Source organism: Epargyreus clarus, unplaced genomic scaffold (genome assembly GCF_041222505.1).
Source record: "Epargyreus clarus isolate Ecla_fem2 unplaced genomic scaffold, WU_Ecla_fem_2.2 ptg000015l, whole genome shotgun sequence".
Taxonomy (NCBI): domain Eukaryota; kingdom Metazoa; phylum Arthropoda; class Insecta; order Lepidoptera; family Hesperiidae; genus Epargyreus; species Epargyreus clarus.
Genome location: NW_027332223.1, coordinates 8091194 through 8118114, shown reverse-complemented (window position 1 = coordinate 8118114; position 26921 = coordinate 8091194). Strand labels below are relative to the sequence as shown.

Here is a 26921-nt window from a genome sequence, read left to right as displayed (position 1 = left end):
GTTGTCAGATTAATAGGTACACACTTGCTCAGGGTGGTAGATTATGGCCCAAACGGCATAAACCCCTGTCACTCTGAGAAATAACTCGTGCTCAGAAGTGGGACAGAAATGGGTTGACAATACTGTTTATTTAAAAATCGTATACATGTGTTGTATTAACGTGTTTGTGGCGGACAGCGGGCAGAGGCAGCGAGGCGGGGCGGCGTCGCGGGATGTGCGAATGGCCGTTATCGCCTGGGACACTGCAATGATTGTTTATCCAGCCCGTTCCTTGAATTGCAACTAATGAGTCACCCATTCTATAATCGCCTGCTTCTCTAATACCTACAACATATCGTCATGCCTAACATGTTTGTTTTTACAGATTTTACAACTTCCGCCAACGCAAAATAAGAGCGTTTTGATAAACTTTAGATTCTAAATAATTATCTAACATGCATCTAAGACAAATTTAAGTAACAAATTTTACTAAATATAAGTTACGTTTCGTTTGAAATTCAATCTTCAAATATTCCGTTCAATTATATCATTATGAGTCTGCGAGATATTACTAAATAAATTGAATCAAATGAAAGCTCACAAATGTGCTCAGTGTTCAGTGTTTCCTATAGTAAATGATTCAGCAAGAAAGTTACATGACTTTCAGGAATAATACCAATAGTACTATCATAAAGTAAGATATCCCTGATATTCAGACCATAACATGACATACTAGTGATAGTACACTGTACAACATCCACGTTAGTCGTTAATACGTACGTGTGGCGTTGCCGCCGGACGCAATGTTCGCTCCGCCCACGCGCGCCGCACCGGAAGCTCGAGCTGGTACGGTTTGCAACTCCACGAATTACAGATTGCAATGTCACATTGTCAAACGGTTTCATCGTATCTTAAGAAAAAGAGCTAGCTGCCCCTTTTAAGCTTCGAACTTATGAGAAGCTTTGACATAGGCTATGCTTTTCGTAAAAGCTCTCGCGGAGAAGTATGTCTGAAAGTTGAGTACGAGGAAGGGAAGCCAGTTATTATAGCGTATAATCACAGTGATTAGGAGATTCAAAGACTCTATACATGCGCATGATGACTCAAATGTTGCGCGCAACATCGTCCTATATAAGAAAGCTTTTAGCCGCCCTAACTGTCAAAAGCACAACTATTCCTCAATGATCTATTTTGCGATTCCAAATGTTTTGTTGGTATAGGGTTTTCATAAATGGCATCAGGCTAAAATTTGCCTATTGCCTTGGTTTAGAACTCGGATGTTAATTTTCAGTGACCTTAGACTTCTGTAACATCACATGGATGTTCAGGAAACATGAAAACTCACAAGTGCATTACTTAAATCAAAAAACAATAGCATAGTATAGTAATATAAAACTGTGTATTAATTTGTTGTTATGATGATGTAAGCAGCAGAATCTCATTCTTCATTTATTGCAGTTTATGATCCTTTATATTTTACTATCGCAACGCTGACACACTTTCAGTGATCGTAGGAAAATTGTTCCTAATATTAAATGAATGATTGACGGGGACCGGCGCGTTCCGAGCAAAATAATGTTTCCATCTACTAAAGTTTATGTACAAACAGGCAAGGATGAATTGATAATTATATTATAAAAATAACGGTTTCGCGCGGCTCATCCTATATTTACAGACCTGTACCTACACATACCTACATACAAAGACAACCTACAAGTACATGTAATTAAAAATATTAATATCCCTACTTATATCCGATTGATTTATTGAAGAAGGTTACTAGTGTAATAAAATATATTTAAAAAGGAAAAGGTTTTTACATAAATATATTTGTCATTTCCTTTCTATAACCCCATCTAACAGAACAAATTTAACTTATCAAAAAATTGCAGTTATTGCTTGTATTGGCAAAATCATCATTCATCTAGTAAAAATATATGATAAATTAAAATAAGCATAATTGATTAATTATACAAAAATATAGTACGGGATCCTACACAATAGGTGCAGATAATTGAACAAAAAGATTGTATTAGGGAATTTAACATTAAGTTTTATCCCGTAGGTATATTTAATTACATATAGGTATGAGGTAGGTAATACAAATTTATTAAGATTATTATATTTAAACCTCTGCAGATATATTTAATCTCAACTATTTCTTATAATTACAAATAATTTGATTTTGATAATGAATAGCTGTTTTAGTTCCGTATAAAGAAAAAAATCGCTCATTTTCACACATGACACTTATAAACCCATTAATTTGTATAAGGTAATCTATTGTAATGACCTGATTGGGAGCATAAACTGTTGCTAGCACAATGAACGTGCCTTATCGACGGGACCTCTGACATACATTCCGCAGTCGGAGCAACTGGAGACCTGTTTGCACTTCCTACTTTTTATTTTACATATTTTTGTTATATAGGTACAGTTAGTCTTTTCAATTAAAATTAAAAATCAAAAGCTAATTCAGTTTTATATTAAATTTAATACTAAAAATATAATACTAAAAAAGTGTTTCGAAGGGAACTTTAACCTTTCTGTTCCACTTGTTATCGTTGCGATGCAAACGTTAAAATTAGTGGCTTGGAGAGCTTTTTGGGCTATTTGAAAGAATTCCGACACAGTTTATATCCAACAGATATGCAGCCATGCAATACACAATAATAATCATAATAATAGCTCCTGGTTATAACACAATACGATGGCAATAAAGACAATGGTAATTGATAAAGCAGTAATTCTGTAAATTATGTCACCAGGGCCAGCCGTCAAGAAAATGAATTTAACAGCCCGACGTAGTATAAATAATGGGTATAGTCAATTAGATCATTTAGTATGTCTGATCTATACAACATTGAAGTGACTCTCGATATTTTTTAAATAATAAACACATTATTAGGGCATATGTGGCGTCTTGCCACAATGCCTAGAGTATAATTGCATTTCTGGCTGAAAAAAAAAATATTATGCATGCCTACAAGACATGGACCCGATAGGGAACATTAGAACTCTGAAACCCAGCTCAATGCCCAATCATGCATAGAGAGCAAGCCCTGGCGTAATAGAAGTCATAATCATAGCTCAGGGTAGCATAACTGAATATTTAGATTAAAATTAGATTTATTGTAATAGATTTGTATTAATTTCGAAATGACGAAAGTAACTGCTTTGATATCAGTAGAAATATTCTAGTAGTGGTAGTTATAATTATCTACAGATAGAAGAGATCCCTCACAAGATGAAATGGTACATTATAGCTACAGCTTACTTAAGGAGGAAAGGTCCAAAAGCAGTGGCATAGGCGAGGTCGCTGAAAAAAACGTTAAACATCGACTAAAAACGTGAAATATCGACTAAAAACCATTCCCCTTGCATACCCAAGAGTACCTTATTGATTAATGATATCAAAGAACTTCGTTACCATAAACTGTGGCATTAAGTATATTAAAATAAAGTTTTATTTGCAGCAAAAAATCGTAAGAAATTTGCATATCTTATGCCGCGCATTGAATTAAAGCTAGGTAGGTAGGTATACTATAGGATCGTATATCTGATTGCTTTGTTATAATTATAGACGAGTAGGCACTCGTTATTCTAATACCGAGGTAGCATAAGCATACAGGAATGTTGCCATATATGCTATTCTTTACTTGGAATAGCAGTCACAAGACACCATCTTCGTTGATTAAGTACCTAGGCATTTCAAATAATATCAATTTACACATGTCATAACTGATTTTGCTTGTCTATGTAATACAGTCGTCGTCCAGTTGTTCATAGCTCTGCAATAATTTTCGTATGATTGAATAATTTATTATCACACTTGCGTACGATCGTAGACGATATAGGTAAGAGATTCAAGGTTGCTTGTGATGTTTTGTCTATACTATAACAACAATAATACCTACCTAATTACTAATTTATTTATCGATATTCGTGTCTCCATCAGCGACATATGTAGATGTTTGTTTTTTTTTATTTAATTTTGTTTTTGTTTTATTTTATACTCAATATTTCCTAAAAGTAATAACTTTTGTAGATTATTTTACCATGCTATCTAAATTATACGCCTGGGATTTGAGGTTTGGACCCTAAGCCTGAAAGGCAGATTTAAAATGTTTTTTTTCCGCCCATTACAACTATTACTGTTGTCAACCTCAGATAAGAGTCCTACCTGAAATCGGCTTTAGCTACCCATTACCCCTGTCCTAGTCAGTTACTATGACCAAGAACGGGAGTGACCACTTCAACAGGGGCCTACACCATCTTTTAAAAACGATCATAGTTCAGGAAAATTTTATTTCAATATTGTATCAACACAATTTTTTTTCGTATCACGACCTCCTTGAAGCAGATCGTGGCACAAAAATCCAATGTATGATTAAAATAATATTGTTTTAAGAGATGGAAGTAACCCCCCAGGTGTACCTACAGCATACTCGTTTCCTACTTCAATCTTGTAAAATAAAATTATTTTACCCGACTGCGGTAGAGTGAGATGTTTGTCGAGTTCATAAATATATTCGAGTGTGTCTATTTCTTTGGCTCTGGCCTGTTTATCTTCATAGTATGTAATATAAAGCGTCGTTAGATTCGTTCAATTAGTGCAACCGACACTGAGTTCATTAAATTTTCAAACAATCAGAACGGCGTCTTTTATTTCCTTTTTTTTAACTCAGAATATGCGAATTATTCACACAAGTTTCTTTTTTTACTTAACTTTTATTTAATTTTAATAATGATCAAAGCTTAATTCATTCTTTCAGGTGGTATGCAACCAGACTGTGTGCGATTGTGCAGGCATAAAAGGTGACAGAGGAGACGTGGGTCCGCCTGGAATACCAGGTTCACAAGGGGAGTATGGGTATGATGGACCAGAAGGTCCTATGGGACCACCGGGTGAAGTTGGAGACTGGGGTGAACGGGGTGATATGGGTGACAAAGGAGTGCGGGTAAGTTATATAAATACACTTCAAAAATAAGCAAGAGACCATATTAGTAGAAATTATTAAACCTTTCTATTCATTTCAGGGTGCCGATGGTCGTTACGGCATAAGAGGAAATGATGGTCTTCAGGTATTTAAAACACACAATATATTATCATACAATTATTTTATCCAAAATACATGTTACATTTTGAAAAAAAATATCTTATTTAAAAAACTGTATTCGTTTTTGTGAAACTCAAATATTTTTCTAACATTTTAGGGGCCACCAGGATTAGAAGGAGTGAGAGGTTTCGCAGGTTTAGATGGATGCAGCGGAGTCGATGGCATGACAGGACCAGTAGGTCGGCCAGGCATTCCGGGTTTCAGAGGATTAGTGGGTGCGTACGGTGATAAAGGTGCACCGGGTTTGGCTGGCGAAGGTGGTGTCAACTCTAGAGGTGCAAAGGGACAACAAGGTGAACCAGGACGCCCCGGTACGCTTGGAATTATTGGTCCTATGGGATTCGCGGGAGACAGCGGACTTCACGGAGAAAGGGGCGATCAGGTATCTATATTTTACACAATTACTCGTATTACCTGCTAAAATATTTTTAAATAGTTGCATTCGACTTTACCGGTAAATACCTATACATGTAATTATGTATATTATATTATACAAGGTGTCCCGTAAGTACCACGACAAACTTGGAGTGAAAATATATAGCTTAGGGTCTGACCACTCAAGGAAGGAAAAAATACCTTAGTAACAGTGTCACTATTTTTGACCTATCGATTGTTTTTTTTTTTAAATCAGCCTTCTTCATTTTCTTTCGTGTTTATTTTTTCTGTTAAATACTATCAGATAGTTGGTCTCCCATATTGAAATGTAAATTGGTTAAAAGATGTAAAGGAACCATGAAAAAAATAGAAGAAACAAATACCATGACTATTTTTAGGGTCCGAGAGGATTTCGAGGAGATCCAGGTTACAGAGGAGATCCCGGTACCGATGTGATAGGACCTCCTGGTGAAAAGGGAAATCAAGGTGAACCCGGTGAAGTGGGAAGACCACCAAAATATATTTACGTAGATCACGTGAAAGAAAATGTTACTATCCTATCAAAAGGTAATATGGGTGAGAAAGGGTTGCCAGGCATGCAAGGCGTAAAAGGAATCAAAGGAGAGATTGGATCAACGGGTGCACCAGTACGTACAAATCATATATCATACAGTTTTATAATACTTAGTATTTTAATTTTCGAATAAATCATATGAATTCACCTTGTTGAAACAACATAATTTCCTAAAAAAATAATTTTGTAATATATGTTTATTTAATCCGCCACAATCAAAATTATAGCTATGTTGACGATATTTAAAAAATGTACATAGTTAATTAGTAGTTTTATTCCAGACGATTGAAGTGACGGATGAAAATTAAGTTGTTATCCATCCTTTATCAATATAAACAGTATATATTATTATTTCTAGGGTCCATATGGCATAAATGGTCTTCAAGGTTATAAAGGCGACCAAGGTGAGGAGGGATATCGAGGAAAACCAGGCCATCGAGGTCCAAAAGGTCCACCAGGTCCTAGAGGTGACAAAGGAGCACCCGGTAATCCAGGACCAGATGGTGAAGATGGATATAAAGGTGAAACTGGCGAAGATGGAAGACCAGGAATACCTGGCGAGCAGGGACCTATTGGAGAACCGGGGTTATATGATGAAAGGCTTAACGAACCCTTACTACCTGGAGCTATGGGTCCTCAAGGATCAATAGGTTTTCCAGGATTCGAAGGACAACCGGGGCCAGACGGATTACCGGGAATCCCTGGTATTCAAGGACCACAAGGTTTACCTGGTACAAAAGGTCTTCCTGGTAGACCAGGAAATCCGGGTACCTCACCCAAAGGTGAACAAGGCGATGATGGCTATAATGGATTACCAGGTTTACGTGGTCCTTATGGACCTGAAGGAATGCCAGGAATTTTAGGTCCTAAAGGTTTCAAAGGTTCGACTGTAATTGGCCCGGATGGTGAAGATGGTATGCCTGGCCTTGATGGAATACCTGGTACACGTGGTGAAAGAGGTGAAATTGGATCTACGGGTCCACCTGGATTTCCTGGTACTGGAGTATATAGAGTTGGGCCACCAGGTGAAGACGGCTTACCTGGTCTTGCGGGTCCAACAGGTGATGCTGGAAATCCTGGGATTCCAGGCTTTCCTGGTTCAAAAGGAGAACGCGGCGAAAATTGTCCTTTCTGCCCACCAGGTAATAATTGAATACGGTTGTAATAAATTTTTAGTACTCGTATTACCTATCTTTTACCTGCGCATGTAGCACATGTTGTATTTTTTCATAGTTATAAAATAAACTATTTTAGGATTGCCTGGACCAAAGGGTCCTAGAGGAGACGTTGGCTTGCCCGGGCTAAAAGGAGTGCTGGGTTATGAGGGATTATCTGGCCCACGAGGTCAAAAAGGTGGACAAGGTTCTTCAGGTATACCAGGACCTGCTGGACCAAAGGGCAATAGGGGACAACAAGGTATGGAAGGACCAAGAGGACTTAAAGGAGCCGCGGGACAAGTTATACGACCGCCACTGTCCCTGACAGCAGCTGAACGCGGGCAACGTGGAGATCCAGGTATACAATACAAACCAATTCTAAACATGGTAATATTCTTCATATTTTGAATGAAGCACGGTCAAACCCATTTTGTCTTATGCTAGGAGTATAGCTACTTAAACTGTCTACTGTATTTTTAAGGCAAATGTGCTCACGTGAATTGTTCCTAATCTAACTATTTAAAGTTGATTGTAGATGTCCAAAGTCGAAAGTGACCACTTAATATAATGTGGATCGTGTGGTTTTCTACTTCTTCAAAATATGTTAAATTTATTATTATGAGATATGAGTAGCCAAATGCGGTTACCAAATCATGATTTATTTATTAAATGCGGTTATTTATTAAATGCGGAAATAACCGAAAAACCATACAAGTTGGATCAGTAGTTTTTGAAAAAATCGCGGACATACAAACTTACATACATACTCGTACATAGCGGTCGACTACAGAACCTGTTTTTTGAAATCGATTAATGTCAAATATTAATCCAGTTACGATAACATGTTGTTAAATAGTTAATTAATTATAATAATTTAAATGTGACCGGAGGTTTGTTATTCCCATAGTGGTCTAAGATCCCGATATAAGACGACCTTATCCTGGACTGATATTTTTAGTCAACATATTTAATTTGATATAAACAAACGTTTCAATCATTAACCAACTCGGTGAAGGTCGTCAGATACTGGGATCCTCTACTATAGGAAGGTTCTCAATAAATTAACCGACTTGGTTGTACAAAATGTACATTACATCTCACAACTTTTTACGATAAAAGGAATATATTACGAATTATTTCAATTTTGCAATGAAGATTACGACACTTCATTTCTCACGAGGGTCGCCCAATCGCACCTGTAACCTAATAAGTATTATTTTATTACAAAGCTTCTGACTCCTGACCGTATGTAGAGCTAGGGGTCGATACTAAATTAAGTTTTTTCCTATATTACTTCAGATAATAGTATAGGTACAGACAAGACAAATTATGAAGTAAGTCATAACTACATGTTTTCGCTATCTTTATAACGGTTAGTGTATATAAGATAAGGTAATTGGTAAAGATAAGGTAATTGGCGTTAAAAACTAAATTAAACATTAAAAACGTTAAATAAAAACATTTAACTTTACAGGATTTTCTGGGGACCAAGGACTTCGCGGTGACTCTGGCTGGCCAGGAATATCGGGAGATTCGGGACAAAGAGGGCCTAAAGGCCCCACGGGAACTGATGGCTTCCCTGGCCAGCCTGGAAGAAACGGTTCACGCGGCCGTGACGGCATGTCAGGAAGACCAGGGAGTCAAGCGACTATTCCTTACTTTGCACTAACGGGGCAAAAAGGAGAAGCAGGAATTAAGTATGTATATTTTAAGCTATTAAGTACTTAGTAGAATTCCTATAAAAATACACAGTATATAAATCAAATATACATATTATCTTCAAGTTACTAATACGTGCGAGGAGTGCGAATTTTAGCATAATTAAAGCTCATAAGAGAAGGATATTTACCTAAGTATATTATACGTTACAAATATATTAAATAAATAAAATAATACATCTATTTTTTGAATTCCTTCTGCTAATTTAATAATACTTATAAATACAATACTCTGTCAAAGAATGGCTTATTAGTATTACTATTAGATATGGCTGAGCAAAGTTTAATTGTCGACTTATAGTTTAATTGTCGACTTATATAATTCTGTTACTGAATATGACTTAATTTGAAATTGAGCATAAATAACTCGAATAAACTTACCTACAATAGTAATTGGAAATGCTCGTAAGTGCACCTAACATAAACGCAATATTTTCTAATGTATACCTATGTTTTATTAGGGGTGTAATGGGCGAACCTGGCGACGACGGTGCACCAGGAGAAACCGGCGAATCTCTTGATCACGGGATTAACGTTAGAGGCGATAGAGGAGATGTAGGTCCCCCAGGCAGAAAAGGTAAATAAATTGTATACGAAGGCTTTCGTAGCAAAAATATTAATTAAGCCTGGTTCTTTGACTATCCAGTTTATTATCCCACTGGATACATACTTAACAAAAGTAACAAATTCAATGCATGTGCTTTTTATAGGTATACAAGGGTGGAAAGGAGAACGCGGCGACCTAGGTTTTGAAGGACTCGTTGGTATGCGTGGAGACAAGGGTTTTCCTGGTATCTCACGAGAGGGCCCCAAGGGATTTAAAGGATCTATCGGAGAAAAAGGTGATATTGGCCCTTACGGAGAACCGGGAAGTAAAGGAACTCGTGGACCTGACGGTTATTTAGCTCTTAAAGGCAAAAAAGGATCACGTGGTGATGCTGGGTATGCCACATTATATGGTGAAAGAGGAGTTGATGGCAGTCCAGGAGAACCTGGTGAGGACGGCCCGCCAGGGTACCCCGGTTCCCCTGGTCGTGCTGGTACTCTAGGAATCAAGGGACAAGTAGGAATTCCTGGTGACCTTGGATTTGTAGGACCTATGGGACCAATTGTAAGTAACTTACATTTTATTTACGATTATTGTCATAGGGTGTGTTTCGTCTGTACAATAGGCCAACAGACGAAATAATTCACATTAATTTAAGTTGTAAAGACATGTCTCTACAAGTGTCGTGTACATTAATCTAGGGATGATAAAATAAGACATTAGACGCTGTTCAAAATTAGAGGACAATATTTAACACTTTATTTCGTTAACAGGGACGAAAAGGAATTCAAGGAAACATAATACAAGGGGCGCCAGGTCTACCGGGAAGTCCTGGTTTTCCAGGACCTAATGGCCCTATAGGTGAACCTGGCTTACAAGGCCAAAATGGATTACAAGGTGACATCGGACCTAAAGGAATGAAGGGGGAGGCTGGTTCTCCCGGTAAAAGAGGACCTTCTGGAGAACGTGGACTTACAGGTTTCCGAGGTTTTCCAGGATTATTGGGGAAACCAGGTTTCACTGGAGAGACAGGTGATAAAGGTGATTCTGGAGTACCGGGAAATCCTGGGCGACAGGGAAAGATCGGTTTACAGGGCCCGTTTGGTGATAAAGGGGAACAGGGAGACGCCGGTATACCAGGACTAAAAGGTTTAGATGGCTGGCCTGGCATGAAAGGAGAACAAGGTGATATAGGCTTGAGAGGACCTCAAGGATTTAGGGGCGATGATGCTATCAGCGGGATGAAAGGTGAAATGGGAGAAAAAGGTTTTATGGGAATGCCAGGACTACCTGGTTTACGTGGTTTTAAAGGACAAAAAGGAAACCAAGGTGATATTGGTTTCTCAAGTCAAGGTTACGACGGCTACAAAGGTGAAGTGGGTGACGTAGGACGACCTGGATTACCAGGACCAAAAGGAATAAAGGGAGACATCGGAGAATACGGTCAATTGGGACTAAAAGGAGAAATAGGAGATAAAGGATTTCAAGGCAGTCCTGGATTTCCCGGAAGACACGGACTCGATGGAACAAAAGGAAAACCAGGCAGTAGAGGATTTCTTGGGATGTTGGGTGAAGTAGGAGACAGAGGTGCGGACGGTGAACCTGGAAATATGGGCTTAGATGGCCTACCTGGTGATAGAGGCTTTGAAGGTCCAGAGGGACAATTCGGTGAAATAGGTTTTAAAGGAGAACAAGGTGCACCCGGTTCTACTAGTTACTTAATTGGAACCAAAGGTGATATGGGCGATACTGGTATCGAAGGCATTCCTGGGTTAACCGGTGAAAAAGGTGAACCGGGCCTTTTTGGATTAAGGGGTATTAAAGGAGAAGTGGGCGACATAGGTTATCAAGGAAAATTTGGAGAATATGGATTGCCCGGGCTTCAAGGTATGGTTGGAGATCTAGGACCTCCCGGTTTGCCTGGTTTAAATGGATTCAACGCAGAAAGGGGGGAAAGAGGTAGGAATGGTACCGATGGTCTATCAGGGTGGTATGGTTCCATGGGACAAAAAGGTGCTCCTGGAGAATATGGTGTTGATGGCCCTAGAGGAACACCTGGACAACCTGGGCTAACTTTCGAAGGCCCTAAAGGAATAAAAGGAATGGATGGTCTAGTTGGTCCTCAAGGCCAACGTGGTATACCTGGTATTCGGGGAATGGAAGGAGCACCCGGTTTAGTAGGTCTCAAAGGAGATGTTGGTGAAATAGGTTTTTACATCAGCCAGAAAGGCCAAAGAGGAGATCAAGGTTGGCAAGGGTATGAAGGAAGTAGAGGAGAAAAAGGCGAATTAGGTGAATTTGGCAGCAACGGATATCTGGGACGCCAAGGAGAACGTGGATTTAAGGGAATGCAGGGTGATGAAGGACTTTGGGGCCCGCCAGGATTTCCAGGCCCTAAGGGATTAAAAGGAGACGTTGGTGATGGCATGAATCCAATAGATATTAAACCTGGCGAACGTGGTGACATGGGGCCATCAGGATATGATGGACTTCCAGGTAAAGATGGTATACCTGGATCCTTTGGAAGTAATGGCTTACCTGGACCAAAAGGTGAAATGGGTGATAAGGGTTATGTGGGAAGAATGGGAGAACAAGGTCCTCAAGGATTTCAGGGACAAAAAGGAATTATGGGGATAACAGGCATAGATGGTTATCAAGGTCCAAGAGGTGCAGCTGGTGTACCTGCACCGCCACCACCCACACCAAAATCACGAGGCTTCTATTTTGCGGTTCATTCGCAAACGATAATGGTCCCACAGTGTCCGAAAGGAACATTGCCACTTTGGGATGGATTTTCCCTAATCCATATTATCGCAAATGGAAAAGCACAAGGGCAAGATCTAGGTATGTATTAACATACTTATTTGTCTAATCTCGTCCCACAAACTGCACAAATTAGAGTTGTTGATATTTGATAGGGTTATATTCATTATTGACATTATTATTATTATTACGTATGTATAAATGATGTGCATATTGTGTCAATGATTTGCAATGAATAATGATATAAAGCTGGCGCCTGAAAATGATTCGTTATGAATAGCAGAATTTTCTTTACACTAGCGGTTAACATTTGTAGGTGCTAGTCGGCCCATAGAGTTGGATTTTTTTAATATGAAACAAAGTATACAACAATAATTATTAATTAAATATTTCAATATTCCAGGGGATGCAGGAAGTTGCTTGCGAAGATTTTCAACAATGCCTTTCATGTTCTGTAATATAAACGACGTATGTGATTTCGCTCAGCGCGAGGATTACAGTTTCTGGTTATCAACGCCGGAACCTATGCCTATGACCATGGCACCCATTCAAGCTGAAAATGTTGGACCATACATTTCAAGGTTGATAAATAATAATTTTAACTTGTGCCACATTTCTTCATTAAGTCCTAATTTAAATAGTAATATAGTTAGGAGCTAATAATTTAAGCGTGCATAGCTCCAGGGTTTGTGTAGATCGAAAGTGCAATGTACAAAGACGTACCTTCATAAATAATTACAATCGTTAAATAAATATTTTGATCTACTCTTATTACCATAAGTTGAGTTAAAAGAATATTAGTATTTTAAGGTAGTAGCTTTTAAAGCTAATAAACGAATCACCTATATAAGTAATCAGAATTTTATGACGACACGTAGGTACTACGTGGATTAAATTTAGATGTCGCGTTAAATTTTAATTTAATGTTAAAGTAAAACAAAATTTAAAAGTTCTTTAAATTGCTTAATCATAGTAACATATGAATATCTTATTTAGGTGCCAAGTGTGTGAATCGTCCACGAGAACAATTGCAATTCATAGTCAAAGTGATACCGTGCCCACTTGTCCACCGGATTGGGAAGAATTGTGGATTGGATTCAGCTTCTTGATGGTAATGTGCTTTTCCATATGTTTACTAAATTTATATTTACTGTTGATAGGCCCTTACATACAATTTATTTTTAAATGGCTTAAGGGGGGTTGCTCCCCAATCAAAATACGATGTTCTGTCTTTTGAGGATAGGTATATTACATAGTTTAATACTATATTTACAGCATACTGCCGGAGCTGATGCATCAGGACAGAGTTTAATATCGCCCGGATCATGCCTACGTGATTTCCGCACCAGGCCTTTTATAGAATGCAACGGATTGGGCCGCTGCAATTACTTTGCAACTTCAGTTTCCTATTGGCTATCAATTATAGATGACTACAGAATGTTCCAAAAACCTCAACAAGAAACTATAAAGAGGGATCAAGTGTCGAAAGTCAGCAGGTATGCACAAATTATATCATTTTTCAGTTTAGGCTAGGTACCCACCTAGCCACCACCTAGTTAACCTAAGTCACTAACATCATTCCTAACCTCGCTAAATAGCCGAATTTATATATTACTAGCTGACCCAGCAAACCTTGTCTTGCCATATAAATAAAAAAATGTTAAGGGTGAACAACCCTTATCACTTAGGGGTATAAAAATTGATTGATTGAGTAGCCGATTCTCAGACGTACTAAATATGCATATAAAATTTGTTGAAAATCGGTAGCCGTTTCGGAGGAGTACGGTAAGTAACATTGTGACACGAGAGTTATATATATACCTATATATAAAATATTGGCCGAGGTAAGCTCTGACTAATGAGAAACACTAAGGCCTTAACCAGGAGTGAAGACAATGCTTTAATTCTGTAATTTGCATTGGTTGCTATTTGATGTATTTAATGGTAACATCGAACCTACGTATGATTCATTTGTACGTGTACATAAAATTCGTTCATTGATGTATTTGTGTGCAGCCCAACACTATTAATACATCTTGTAAATATTTACATTTTACTCCGCAGATGCGCGGTTTGCATGAGGAGGCAGCCAGGAGTGACCGCGAGACCAACGTATCTAGAATCGGTGCCGAACGCTGTGCGCCGACAACCAGCCAGCAACCGCGGAAGGGGGCCGGGCGGTCGCCGCTTCAACCGTTTCGTTCGTGGAAGACGCCGACCTGTTTAATGTGATAAATACATTTTTATAATCTAATCAAGAAATAGTCTTAACAAGTGATAAAATGCAAAGTAAACGTAGAATTATAATGTATGAGACTATCACTGCCATCTACATAATTTAAAGTAAATAGAGCCTAATATTTATTTAACTTTATGTGCTACCTACTTACTACGTTTAGTTAAATATTGAACAAATCGAATTTGAAATTGATACGAAATAAAATGTCAGTAAAAGCATAGCATAATAATTACATTTTTAAAATTGATATTTACTGTAATTGATACCTACACTTACCTATTATTACATACCTACTTAAATCTTATTTGTCTAGCACTTTCTACAACGAAGTAATGTAAATATATGTACTACTTACTTATAACTAGTAAAATTATATTTTAATAAAAGTTTAATAATTAGTATTGATCTGTTTCTTTATGTGCATTCATTCTTTTAACATAAAACAACATCGTAGTGGTTTAACTGCGACAAATCGCCACATAAATATTTTTATTTTATAATATAGGAGTAGCAAACGAGCATGCAGTCCACCTGATGGTAAGTGGCTACTGCCGCCTATGGACATCTGTAATCAACTCCAGATAGGATTAGATATTCCTACCTGAAGTCGGCAAGTCGGCCACAGATGCGCCGCTACTCCTCAGGACTAAGCTGGAACGCCTCGGAAAAGTAGATATGTCTCCCTTACCACACCCTTAAAACCAGAACACAGCACAGAACAGAAGGGTTCTACCACCTTCGAATATTTGTTTTACTATAATAAAAGTGTTGTTCTATGAATAAGATGTTACAAGGTAAATACGGGGTAGTTTGACATGTATTCAAAAGCAGCATCTACTTACCATCTGACTACTGACAATCATAAAATCGTTTTATATCACACCAGAATGGTTGGTTTTGCATTAGTGGCTATAGCGGCGCATTTGTGCACAGTAAGTAGGTAGGTAGGTACACGTCAATATCATGATTTTTAAACAAGTGATTTTTTCATTAAATTTGCATATTTCTATATACGTCTGTGTTTTTGATATACAAATTGTAAGGAACAATTGGTACTTTGCACAGTATTTAAAAAAAACGCTTTTTAGATTAATAACCTCAGCCATGTGCCGGTGAAGCCATAAGAACATACATACTAATACATAAATCTAGACCCAAAATAGAAATCTAAACTGAGCCTAAAATTCAATTCACACAGGTCATCTACCTATTACAGACACTACTCAATTTAATTTCTATTAATTATTTTTTAAAAAGCATCGAAATGCCACAATTCATACGTAAATACGGTACACATATAAATATAACAAACTGTTTATTATTTATGTGGGCAACATCAGCTTTGAAGTGCTGGCACAAAACAAATGAGTGTATGTGTTAACCAAATATTAAAATTTCTATAATAATTAGCAAGTTTAGGGTTCGTACACAAAACTGCGATGCGACGTCGCATCGCAAAAATCTGCGAGCTCCCTCGACGCATCGCAAGAACTTGCGAATTGATTCGCATCGCACAGTGGTTGTTGTTGTTGGTCACCCTGAGAGACACTACGCCGCACGATATCGCATCGCAGCAATTCGCATCGCAATTTTCTGCGTTGCGAATTCGCATCGCGTCGCATCGCAGTTTTGTGTTCGAGCCCTTAGCAGTTAAGAACTACATATTATACTTAAGATCAATGCCCCTAAATTCAGTAGGAGCTGACTAAGCTTCAATTACGTAGAATACCTATTTATATTATAATAATATAAGGTGATTAGAATAAAAATCAGATTATTTTTTTATCAATGATTTAATAAATAAATGTTGCAAAGTTTACTTTAATTGTATTATTCAATATGTTTAGTAACAGAATCTAAGTGTTTTAATTTGTGGTCATCCAAATTAGGCCTGGCTTCATATGTGCAAATGGTGACTCCATGCCTGTGTCCTGGTGTCCATTCCCCTTTTAAACCAATATAATAAATCTTTGTATTTTCAGCACCAAAGTTACTGGGGAAATGCATTGTCAAATGTGACACAGAAGAAAATGTAACAATCCTGTAACAAGATGATAAAAACAAATTATTTATAATATCTATACATACTGTATATACTTATAAGTAGCGCATCATTTGCTTAGAAGTTTTGCAAATTTTTCCAAACCAGTTTCTAAAGTGGTGTTGTATTGTTTATAGACATAATATGAAAAAGTTCCATGTCAACGTCTTATAGGGCTCTCGGGAATTACCATAAAAATGGAAAAACTATTAATATTATGAATTAAACTATTTAATTCATAACTAAAAGAGCATCACATTTGCCTGATAGACCCATGTGTGCGATAACACATTAAAAAAATGTGTGAAATCTTGTGATCACTGTCGCCTAATTTAATTATCTACATGGGATTCCTTTAATCTGATTTAGTAATAATTAAGATTAAGATACCCAACACCGCACACTTGTTGATGTAACAATGTGATTATGCCATGGCACACAAGCATTAGAAAAATATCTGAAGGAAGCTCATTCCAACTTGTACAGCTAAGAAAACAAAGATTAAATTGTGGTGACACCACCGTAACTCACTTTGGCATGTACTCCAAAACCCCTTCGCTATCTTTTTGTAATTCAAACTCTTGTTCTGCTTCCATAGACACATCATCAAAAGTCATGTTGGGCTTATTCTTAAACCTGTAATTAAATTAAATTACTTCATGGTATAATATTGTAACACATACAATGGAATATGCTACAGAATAAAAATAAGAGCTTTGCTATGAAAATCCTATAAGTGTACATGATGTTTATTCCTGGGTATTATTTGGTTATTAATACTGCCACCTTAAATATTTAAATTGATATTTATTTCTACTGCCTGCTATGGAAAAGCCTTTATCAATTCTTATATAATGCCTAAGACCATTTTAGTAATAGGGTTTTGTTTCTTACCCTTAGTGTACAGAACCCTAAAAATATCTGAACTTACAATCTTAATTTGGAAGGATGTGTCGGAGAGTCTTCTGAGGCTATTCTTATTCCCTTTAGTTTAACATTTCCAGTAAAAGGTATGTTAAAAAGTAATTCTTCATCGGCATCACTTTCAACAAACTGGAATGGAAAACAGATATTTTACTATTAATACAATTAAAGTTTGGGTGTATCATGTCATAAGCCACAAAAGCAGAATTAAATGTAATGTAATATCTGTTGCAATAAATATAAAAGTATCTATTTAATCACTACATACGAAGCTATGAGAACATACACAACCTCATATTTACATAAATAAATGCTAAAGGTATTACTTAAAATCGGTACTAACATTATTTCTATCTAGTCTGTTTTCCCATGACTTAAATACTGTTTTACCTGATCCATCAATTGTTTCATTTAGACATTGCAAATTATGTTTGTCGATTTTCTCATACAAATTGTATTGAATACCAATATCTTCTGCATTACCGTGATCGTGATCACAATGTCCATGACAATTACCGTGAGACATTACTGTATTATTTGAATATTCCAAATTCACGGTTTGCAACCAACGAAGTCTCAATAAATAATTTAGTCCTATGTTGTTTTTATACTGTCCAGAAATTAAAGGAGATAAAAGATTCTAATGTATCTAATCAAATTGTCAATAAAATTCGTCATGTCATCCTGAATCCTAACATCACAATCTGACAAGTGACAACTGAATGACAATTGACAATTCAGACATTTAATTTCACGTTAATGTCGCGACCAGAATAAGCATCTGTGTAACGCGAGCATTAGGCCAATAACACACTGCGCACGTCTGTTACTCCAAATAATCATGGAAACCTATCCTATATAGGTTACTATACTCTTTGCCTGTCACTACATTTGTGACAGGTTACTTGTGCACTCCGTATGCTATTGCTGAATGAGTTTATAACCTAATTGCTGCGACATATAACTTTGCTGAGTAAGGAAGTGTGCCCTATATGATAGCCTATATAAGAGCAAGTGGCATATAGAAGCTCCTATACAGGAGCTTGATGGATGTCCCTACTATTAATTCAGGACGACTACGACTTAGCAATGTGGTACTTTTATTCATACTCGTAACTCACGCTCGACAGAGAGATTCAGTAATATTTAAGAAAAGGGAAAGGTTCCCCCAGGTAGAGTTTTTTGATTAATTAAATGAAACGGTCACCGTAAAAACAAGAACTTATGCTAATTTTTAATAAAATGTGTGGCGACCTCCCGCTACTCGTCAAGAGATGGCGCCACGAGTATTCTGAATCATGCTATCGAAGTTTTCTAAATATCTGGCATATATACAAGTTCCGAACTGAGACTGTCGGAGCACGGCCGCTCCCCGGGCATGATCACCTAGCCCGGCGGGAGATCTCCTTTTGCCAAAAAAATATTATAATTTTAATATTATAAAAGATTAATCATAAAATGTTAAATATTAATAAACATAAAGGTTGCAATTTTCAGCTTCTTATAAAGATAGTTTTGACAATTTAGCAACAAAAACGTTTGGCGAACTATATTTATATCGTTTAGCCCAAGTACTGCAATAAATAAACAATGTAGTATTGTATTGTAGTGTATTGTATTGTATTGATATGAGGCATCTGCCATCTAGCCCATTATGTATTCGTAAACTGTGCCTAATGAGCGTAGACTAAATAAGTACACATTTAGTTAAATACCATAATAAGTTATAGTAATACACAAGCCAAGTCTGGTCGCGCTCTAAATGTATTTAGTTTGTTTATCTGTTAAGAGTACATGCTCATGTCTATAGTTAGTGATTTATGTTATCTGTTCTGTAGCTTTACTGTGGCCTGTGGCTGTCTAGTTAAAAATTGCTTGCGCTTTAAGATCTTGTAATCAATCGAGTTTTCTCCTTCATTTGCTAATGTAAAGTCGCTATAATTGAACAATTTATGATTATAATAACTAGATATTATTAACGCACTATGGCTTGGTCTACCAACGTTTGTGTAGCTTTTTTTGTTACAAGTTTGTTCCTTTGTCTTATTTTATCGGCTGATAACTTCGTCCAAGCAAATGAACATGAAGCTGAGAGTATCTCAAAAATTGGTCAAGGCGTTGGGCATATAATGAATATATATTACTGGTACTTATTAATTTCATAGTTTCACCTAAGTATTTTTCATTAAGTAAATATTAAATAAGAAACATCACTTTTATTCCGACACATTAGTCACGTTTTCATTGGTAAAAATCAATGTTGTTGTCATATGATATCAATTTGTATGCTTTAGCTCTGAGAGATGTCTAGAGTGTATCGGCAAATTGAACTTAAAAGCAGCGTACCTAATTTTTTTTCTAGTTAAAAATAATGCATTTCTTAATATAACTACCTAGCTTAACTTATACTTTAGAAATCATCTTGAAGTATGTCCCGAGATATTTGTGAAGTATTTGTAAAGTGAGAATACCTACATATTAGTACATAAGATTTATGTCCTCTTCTTAATTGATTCAGGTAGGGTTATAATAGTAATGGGCAGATCATAGTTCTTTGTATTTTTTTACAGTTATTCATGTGGATATCGTAAAGTTTTTGAAGATTATGCTGGGATAATACAGCAAAAGTATCCTGAAATCTCAGTTATGGGAGCAAACTATGATCCACCGGGCTTCAACATGTACATGTCAAGATTAGTTGTGAGTAATTTCTTATATCTTATCATCATGTAGCTGATAAGTACAACCTTCATCATTGTCTTGTTTATTGACTTATTTGACTTGTTTATTCTGTTTAAGTTTCACTATTTACATATATTTAAAAAAAATAAATATAATGTTAGCAATTAGTAAGATTTTATAACTATTAAAATGTTGTATTCCAGGGTTTTGGAAAGATGATACTAATTATGTGCATATTGAGTGGCGTCAACATATTTGCATGGTTAAATAAACCCCAGCCTGCCTGGTGGAGCTGGTGCCTGGAAAACAAGTTATATGCATGCATGATGATGTTCTTCTTATCCAACATGATCGAAGGCCAGTTAGTGTCTTCAGGAGCATTTGAAATATCTTTGAACAACATTCCACTGTGGTCTAAACTAGAAACTGGAAGAATTCCTCAGCCACCTGAACTATTTCAAATTATTGATAATACACTACAGTTTTCTAAGATAGATACTAATAATTTTGGTCAATAGGCCAACTAATAGATAAAACATTATGTTTAATGTATGCATTATTAATTTCATAACACAGGATAATATATTATAACACAAGAATAGGAAAAAGATGCATTTTATTTTTAAATCCAAAACTGTTTACAACAATCATAGATTATAATATGAGAAAAATATTTATCTGCTTGTTTAGATAATTGGTAGATATACACAATTTATTATTATTTGCTCATTAGCTGATAAACAAAATTTATTAAAGAAAATTTAAGCTGGTCCTGGTCCTGAGCATTAGGCTAGTCTATAATATATTTTAATAGACTATAAGAGATGCATTATAATGTAACCAAAAAGTTACAACAAAATACTTTTATTATAAACTTAAATCAATTTTTACCTGTCACTGATCAATATCCTACCTACTCAAGTAAATTTTAATTATCTAGTCAGATAATTGTAATTCAAAATACAACAATATCAAAGATTATATCCATAAAAATATTGTGATTGTGACCACCTTGTTAAATAAAGGTTATAGTATAAATAAATTTGTCTTTTAATAACATTCCTTAGAACATATTAAATTAGTACTGATTTATATACTCTGAAATGTCATTATTTATCAATCTACCCAACATTTGGGCTATCAAAGATCGAAATTTGTCATTCCTGCCTATGAGAAATAATCAAAATTCGATCTTTGATGGGCAAAAATTGGATAGATTAAATAATAACAGATTTAAATCGTTAGCCTAATAGGTAAGTATCTAACTGATCTATAACTTCCAATAAAAACTGTGAAACACCACATTTCATCATGATAATAACAATGAAACTGGTTTAGAATTAGTTTGCACCAAATATTTCTGCAGTGGCGAACTATGGTCGTCGGAGGTCTGAGTGTTAAAAGTTGGTTCGATTACACAAAATGACAAATGTGTCATAGAATTATTCATCTGATTCGGTGACCTGTTTTTAGTAACTGTGTTTGGGGGCCCCAGGGTGGACCGCCCCTTCCATGGATCAGGATTGTCCCTGTAGAATACACTAAATACTATTAGCAGTTCCAGTAGCCAGTTCCCTTATCCCTGATGGTTACGGGTAAAACATTTCAAGTATATTAGACTCTAGAGATGATGAAACAAATGTATGCATACAGATGCACGATACCCCAAATATTTCTACCACCCCTTGGAATTCCCGGCAATTTCAACTGTTTCTCGTGATAGCTGGAGGATATTTACAGAGTAGTAGTCACCAATGCAGCTGCTGTTTGTGACTACATTTTTATAATTTTGTAAATCTTTAGGGTCTTGCTAGTATGAACGTCGTCGAACTAAGATTTTTTTACGAAATAAAATCAATTATATATTTTTATTTCTTTATTTATTTAATGGACGGAATTTCTTACAAACTAACATACTAATCTAACTAACTAACAAGATCTTAAAAGTTTTCAGTGGAATAATTATGTTACTTTTAGTCATCATTACAAATCAATTTTAACTGTGCCGATCCACCAAATATTGATTTATAATAATAATTTTCACCTTTTACAACTGTCTGGCTCAACAAGGCCAAGTTCTTGAACTTCTTGATCTCTGCTATTAGCGGCGCTAATCGAATTTACACGTTAGTGTCGTGCCCCACATACAAAATTCGTTGTTATATATCCCAGCTGCAAACTATATACAGTGTGGCCCATCGGCAAGTGACCGCCCGAAATTTTCTGAATATTCATGAAAAATGATGGAAAATAAACTTCAAAAGGGGGGGTCTATCTTTAATATTTTTGAAGTTATTCAATTTTTTACTTTTTAAGTAGCGTTTGTGACCTTGGTTTACATTTTTTACCATATCTCCTACGTTTTTGGCTCGATTTGGATTTTGTTTATTGTTTCTAAAAGCTGATGAGTTACTTTAACTGATTTAGTAACATTTCTTTCAAAACTTTATAGACTATGAAAAAAAAGGGACGTTTAGCCTTTTTTTTTCAAAAAAAATGTTGTTTTTTTTTGAAAATCAAGTGTAATTCCAAAAAATGTCCCCATAATAGCACTTTTTAAATAATTATTTATAATCTACTACATAACAGCTACAAATTCACAGAACATCATTAATACCTACCTGTAACAAAATCCAATGATAAACTATTACGGCCTTACAAATAAAAATATACTTATACCATGGTTATGCTATGAATAGTTATATTTAGCATAAATTATGCATAAAAAAAATTTAATTTTCTAACAAATAAACTCGGCATAACATCGTCATAACTATACCCAATTTACGTACAACTGCACGAAACGGCAACGTCGCATTTCACAAAAAAAGTAGACAATTGTTTATGGATATTATGTCAATTGTATCACCAAAGATTACAGTTGACGTTTTTAATGTCATTTGAACATATTTATTATTTTCTCAAGTTCAAATATTCAAATTATTCACATCGTATATTTTCATAAATATTGAAAAGTTTATTGAAGATAAGCCACCTCCACGCCTATCCACTCCTAGAGAATCACCAAATAAGTGGTCCAAAAACATGACACCTTCCTTGGAAAATCGATATTTTATACGAAATTCTGCATCATTGAATAATTCAAAAGGATTTTCTCTTTTTTTATAAGTTTTTGTCCTTCTTACAATATGTAAATTGTTTATTACATAATTAACTTCCTCTACTTCTTCTACAGCTCTTACTCCCATCATAATGCTTTCAATTTAATTAAACAAACAATTTTTATAAAAAAATGGAGCGATGTTATATTATAGAATGTCAAAGATTTTATGTTATACGGAACTTAAACAAGGGTGAGGGATTGTATAACTCTTGTATGGACGGTTATATAGACGATATACTATGTATAAGCTATTACAAGTTTATTTGTAGGAATTTCGCTTATTCTCCATTTATGCTTAACATAACATTTTATGACACGTTTATTTGTAAGGCTGTTAGAGTTTATTGTCAGTTTACTGTCAATAGTAAAATTTACGAAAAAAATAGGAAAGTCAATTTAATATCCCTGCTCTTAGCAGTGAGTACTAAAAGCTTAAAATAATTATGAGGATGATAATTAAAAACAATCAATCAATAAAAATATCTTTATAACATAAACATAAAAAAACACACGAACATAAAAAAATAAGAATGTTAGTTGATTAGATGTTCAAAATGTCCCCCACCCTCCTGTAAACAAACTAAAGCCCTTATGGCTACACTTGTGGTAGTACGACGCAATTCTGCACGTTTTTCTTTTATTTCCGCAGCAGCAGCAAAAATTCTGGTTGAAAATTGCTCGCGGTTTTCAATGGGCATGGCATAAACTTTCTGTTTCATGTAGCCCCAAAGATAAAAATCTAGGGGCGTAAGGTCGGGAGATCGCGGCGGCCAAGCAATGGGACCTCCTCGGCCAATCCACCGCGGATAATTTTCATTTAAATAACTACGAACTAGACGCGCAAAGTGTGCTGGAGCTCCATCTAATTGCAGCTGCATCCGCCTTCTTGTTTCCAGCGGTACATCCTCCAAAAGCATTGGTAACGTATTTTTTAAAAAATCCAAATACGCGTGTTGATCCAGCCTGTTTGGTAATACGAATGGGCCAATTAGGTGTTCGTCTATCATTCCAGCCCATACATTTATGGAAAACTGTGACTGGAAAGTGGTTTCCCGAATGGCATGTGGATTTTCAGTGGCCCATACGTGGAGGTTGCGGTGATTTGTTATACCCGCCCTTGTGAAAGTGGCCTCATCTGTCCACAAAATCTTCCTCATAAAATTGATGTAAGTTCTTTGCTGTGCAAGTATCCAATTACAAAAAACAGATCTCGGACCGTAATCGATACCTTCCAAACGTTGTGCTCGTCGGAAATGATAAGGGTGCAGGCCTTCTTTTTTGAGAATTCTCCATATTCTTACTCTCGGTATACCGACTCTTATCGATAGGAGACTAATGCTTAGCATAGGGTTAGCGCGTATTAAACGTAACACTTCCTCTTCCACGCCTACATCAATAATCACGCCGGGCTCATTTTGTTGTGGAAATAATCCTCTTTCGCAAAAATTACGATGTACGGCAATGAAAGATCTGTACCCAAGTGCTGGTCTATCTGGATAGCGTCGTCTGTACTCTTTGACAGCTGCGCGTGCATTCCCATTACAAACACCGTAAATAAAATGCATATCTGCCACATGAGATGGCTGTAGATCACACAATCGAACCATTGTAGAGATAAAAAAATACGTGTGGCACTCGGAGACTGCCGCGGTAAAGCTATTGCATAGCATTTTTTATCAAACAAACAAAAATGGCGCCAAAAATCATAATGGCGTTTTGATTTTGTACTGTCAAGTCTGTCAGTTGTAATTATACGTTTAAAAATTACAAACATTCTTTTACGTTATTTTATTAATCCAGAATTCAATATAGCTTATGTTGATAGAACATACTATTTGGATAATGTGGGAATATAATTTTGAATTTTATAATGGGAATATAAAATGTACTTCACACAATTTTAAGATTTCCGAACGGATTATAAGCCAAAATTAAAGCCCGCGATAAAAGCTATGCAATAGCTTAAAATTAACTTTTCTTCACTAAATTAAATAGGGCACAAATAAAAAAATACGTAGCGTCACAGGAACAGTTAACAAGCAACTAAATGAAGTAACGCTAGCCGATAAGTCGACAACAATGCGCACGAGGTGTGGACCCATTGTTAAAAAACTGTTTCTAGGAACCGTTTTTATTTGAATCATGCCAAATGTTCAAGAAGTTATTTGTTAAATTTTTTTAATAGATAGGTATTAATAATGTTTTGTGAATTTGTAGCTGTTATGTAGTAAATTATAAATAATGGTTATAAAAGTACTCTTATGGGGACATTTTATGGAGTTCCACTTGATTTAAAAAAAAAATCAACATATTTTTTTTGAAAAAAAAAGGCTAAACGTCCCTTTTTTTTCATAGTCTATAAAGTTTTGAAAGAAATGTTACTAAATCCGTTAAAGTAACTCATCAGCTTTTAGAAACAATAAACAAAATCCAAATCGAGCCAAAAACGTAGGAGATATGGTAAAAAATGTAAACCAAGGTCACAAACGCTACTTAAAAAGTAAAAAATTGAATAACTTCAAAAATATTAAAGATAGACCCCCCCTTTTGAAGTTTATTTTCCATCATTTTTCATGAATATTCAGAATATTTCGGGCGGTCACTTGTCGATGGGCGACATTGTATAATAAATTATTTAAATATTGCTCATTTTATCATCTATTACGAATGCGATCAACTAATAGGTTTAACAAAGGTGTTTAAATAAGTTAACGTGCATATAGTCATTATATGCTTGGAAGGGTAGATTGAAACAGAGTTCATGTAAGATTAAGCCAGTGGCTGTTCAGTTAAGCTTTGACTTTGTCGCTATAAATAAAGACTTGATCTGGTCTTATCGACAAAAAAAATAATTATTTGAATATTTTTTAATAACGCGATTCAACAACATTCTGGTCTGGGAGACCTTTTCCGCCGTCAAATTATTGTGGTAAAATGTTAGCTTGTTCAGCCTAGAGACCGATTAATACCCGACCCTAGGAGGATAGTAATGTTTTTCTCTCTTTGGTGTGTCTTCCAGCCTAAGCGCCTTAACGGATTTTTACCACGCTTCTATTGGCTTTACCTATATGTAATGGATTATATGAACTTGATTTTATTGATTTTTACTTTGAACAGTCAGTCAGAATTATCAAGAAGGACAGGATTAATGATTAGTTGATTACCCTTTTAGTACTTTTTAGTTTTTTAAACTATGATATCGTATTATAAAATGTGAGGTGTCCTTGGATTTATCTAAATTGTGGGATAACATATTTGTCAGCAGTTGCGTTTTGTGTTTATATTAGTCTTTTGTCGAAGTTAGCTCAATGATATAATCACTAAAGATACGTTACTAGCGGGAAAAACTTAAAACATACAAAATGCCATCTCGACTCGGTCGTTCTCGCTCGGCGTAATTATTGATACGTACATATGTTACTGTACCCGTTAAACGTCAATGTCTATATAGTAAACTGAAAGTCATAAAACGTGCGTGGTGTGCTGTCAATGCGCTAACGCAGGGGTTCCCAAAGTGTGCACCGCGGCGCCCTGGTGCGCCGTAGAAAGTAAAGAGGGGCGCCGTAAGTCGATCCTCTAATTATTGGACACCACAAATATTGGCGTTTTGGTTATCGATTCAAAATGAATATTCAAATTTAACATCCAAAGCATTAAAAATTTTCATTCTGTTTGCAA

General features: G+C 35.9%; 3 protein-coding genes across 4 annotated transcripts in view; 2 read left to right on the top strand and 1 right to left on the bottom strand.

Moving 5' to 3' along the window:
* The window catches only part of vkg (Collagen alpha-1(IV) chain viking), a 29042-nt gene extending 14169 nt beyond the window's left edge, over positions 1–14873 (top strand). The window contains exons 2-15 of the mRNA XM_073080450.1: positions 4755–4940; positions 5020–5064; positions 5197–5481; positions 5873–6121; positions 6407–7190; positions 7303–7563; positions 8680–8902; positions 9385–9500; positions 9634–10034; positions 10244–12314; positions 12637–12814; positions 13230–13344; positions 13509–13729; positions 14298–14873. Of these exons, the coding sequence (XP_072936551.1) occupies positions 4755–4940; positions 5020–5064; positions 5197–5481; positions 5873–6121; positions 6407–7190; positions 7303–7563; positions 8680–8902; positions 9385–9500; positions 9634–10034; positions 10244–12314; positions 12637–12814; positions 13230–13344; positions 13509–13729; positions 14298–14460 (5298 nt within the window). The 3' untranslated portion in view covers positions 14461–14873. The remainder of the gene's footprint in view (positions 1–4754; positions 4941–5019; positions 5065–5196; positions 5482–5872; positions 6122–6406; positions 7191–7302; positions 7564–8679; positions 8903–9384; positions 9501–9633; positions 10035–10243; positions 12315–12636; positions 12815–13229; positions 13345–13508; positions 13730–14297) is intronic.
* Positions 14874–16246: 1373 nt separating this feature from the next.
* Positions 16247–18155, bottom strand: LOC140747829 (PITH domain-containing protein GA19395). 2 transcript variants are annotated; one of them, XM_073080448.1, is made up of 4 exons: positions 17781–18155; positions 17445–17566; positions 17045–17149; positions 16247–16513 (listed from the first exon to the last, which is right to left on the bottom strand). In XM_073080448.1, the coding sequence occupies exons 1-4, from the start codon at positions 17961–17963 to the stop codon at positions 16303–16305; spliced, it is 621 nt and encodes a 206-aa protein (XP_072936549.1). In that variant the 5' UTR covers positions 17964–18155; the 3' UTR covers positions 16247–16302. The 2 variants fall into 2 exon arrangements, with proteins under 2 accessions (XP_072936549.1, XP_072936550.1); XM_073080449.1 differs by having other exon boundaries at positions 17828–17967.
* Positions 18156–19273: 1118 nt separating this feature from the next.
* On the top strand, positions 19274–21161 carry SelT (selenoprotein T). The gene is made up of 3 exons (XM_073080551.1): positions 19274–19583; positions 20008–20137; positions 20323–21161. The coding sequence occupies exons 1-3, from the start codon at positions 19423–19425 to the stop codon at positions 20635–20637; spliced, it is 606 nt and encodes a 201-aa protein (XP_072936652.1). The 5' UTR covers positions 19274–19422; the 3' UTR covers positions 20638–21161.
* Positions 21162–26921: the final 5760 nt, after the last annotated feature.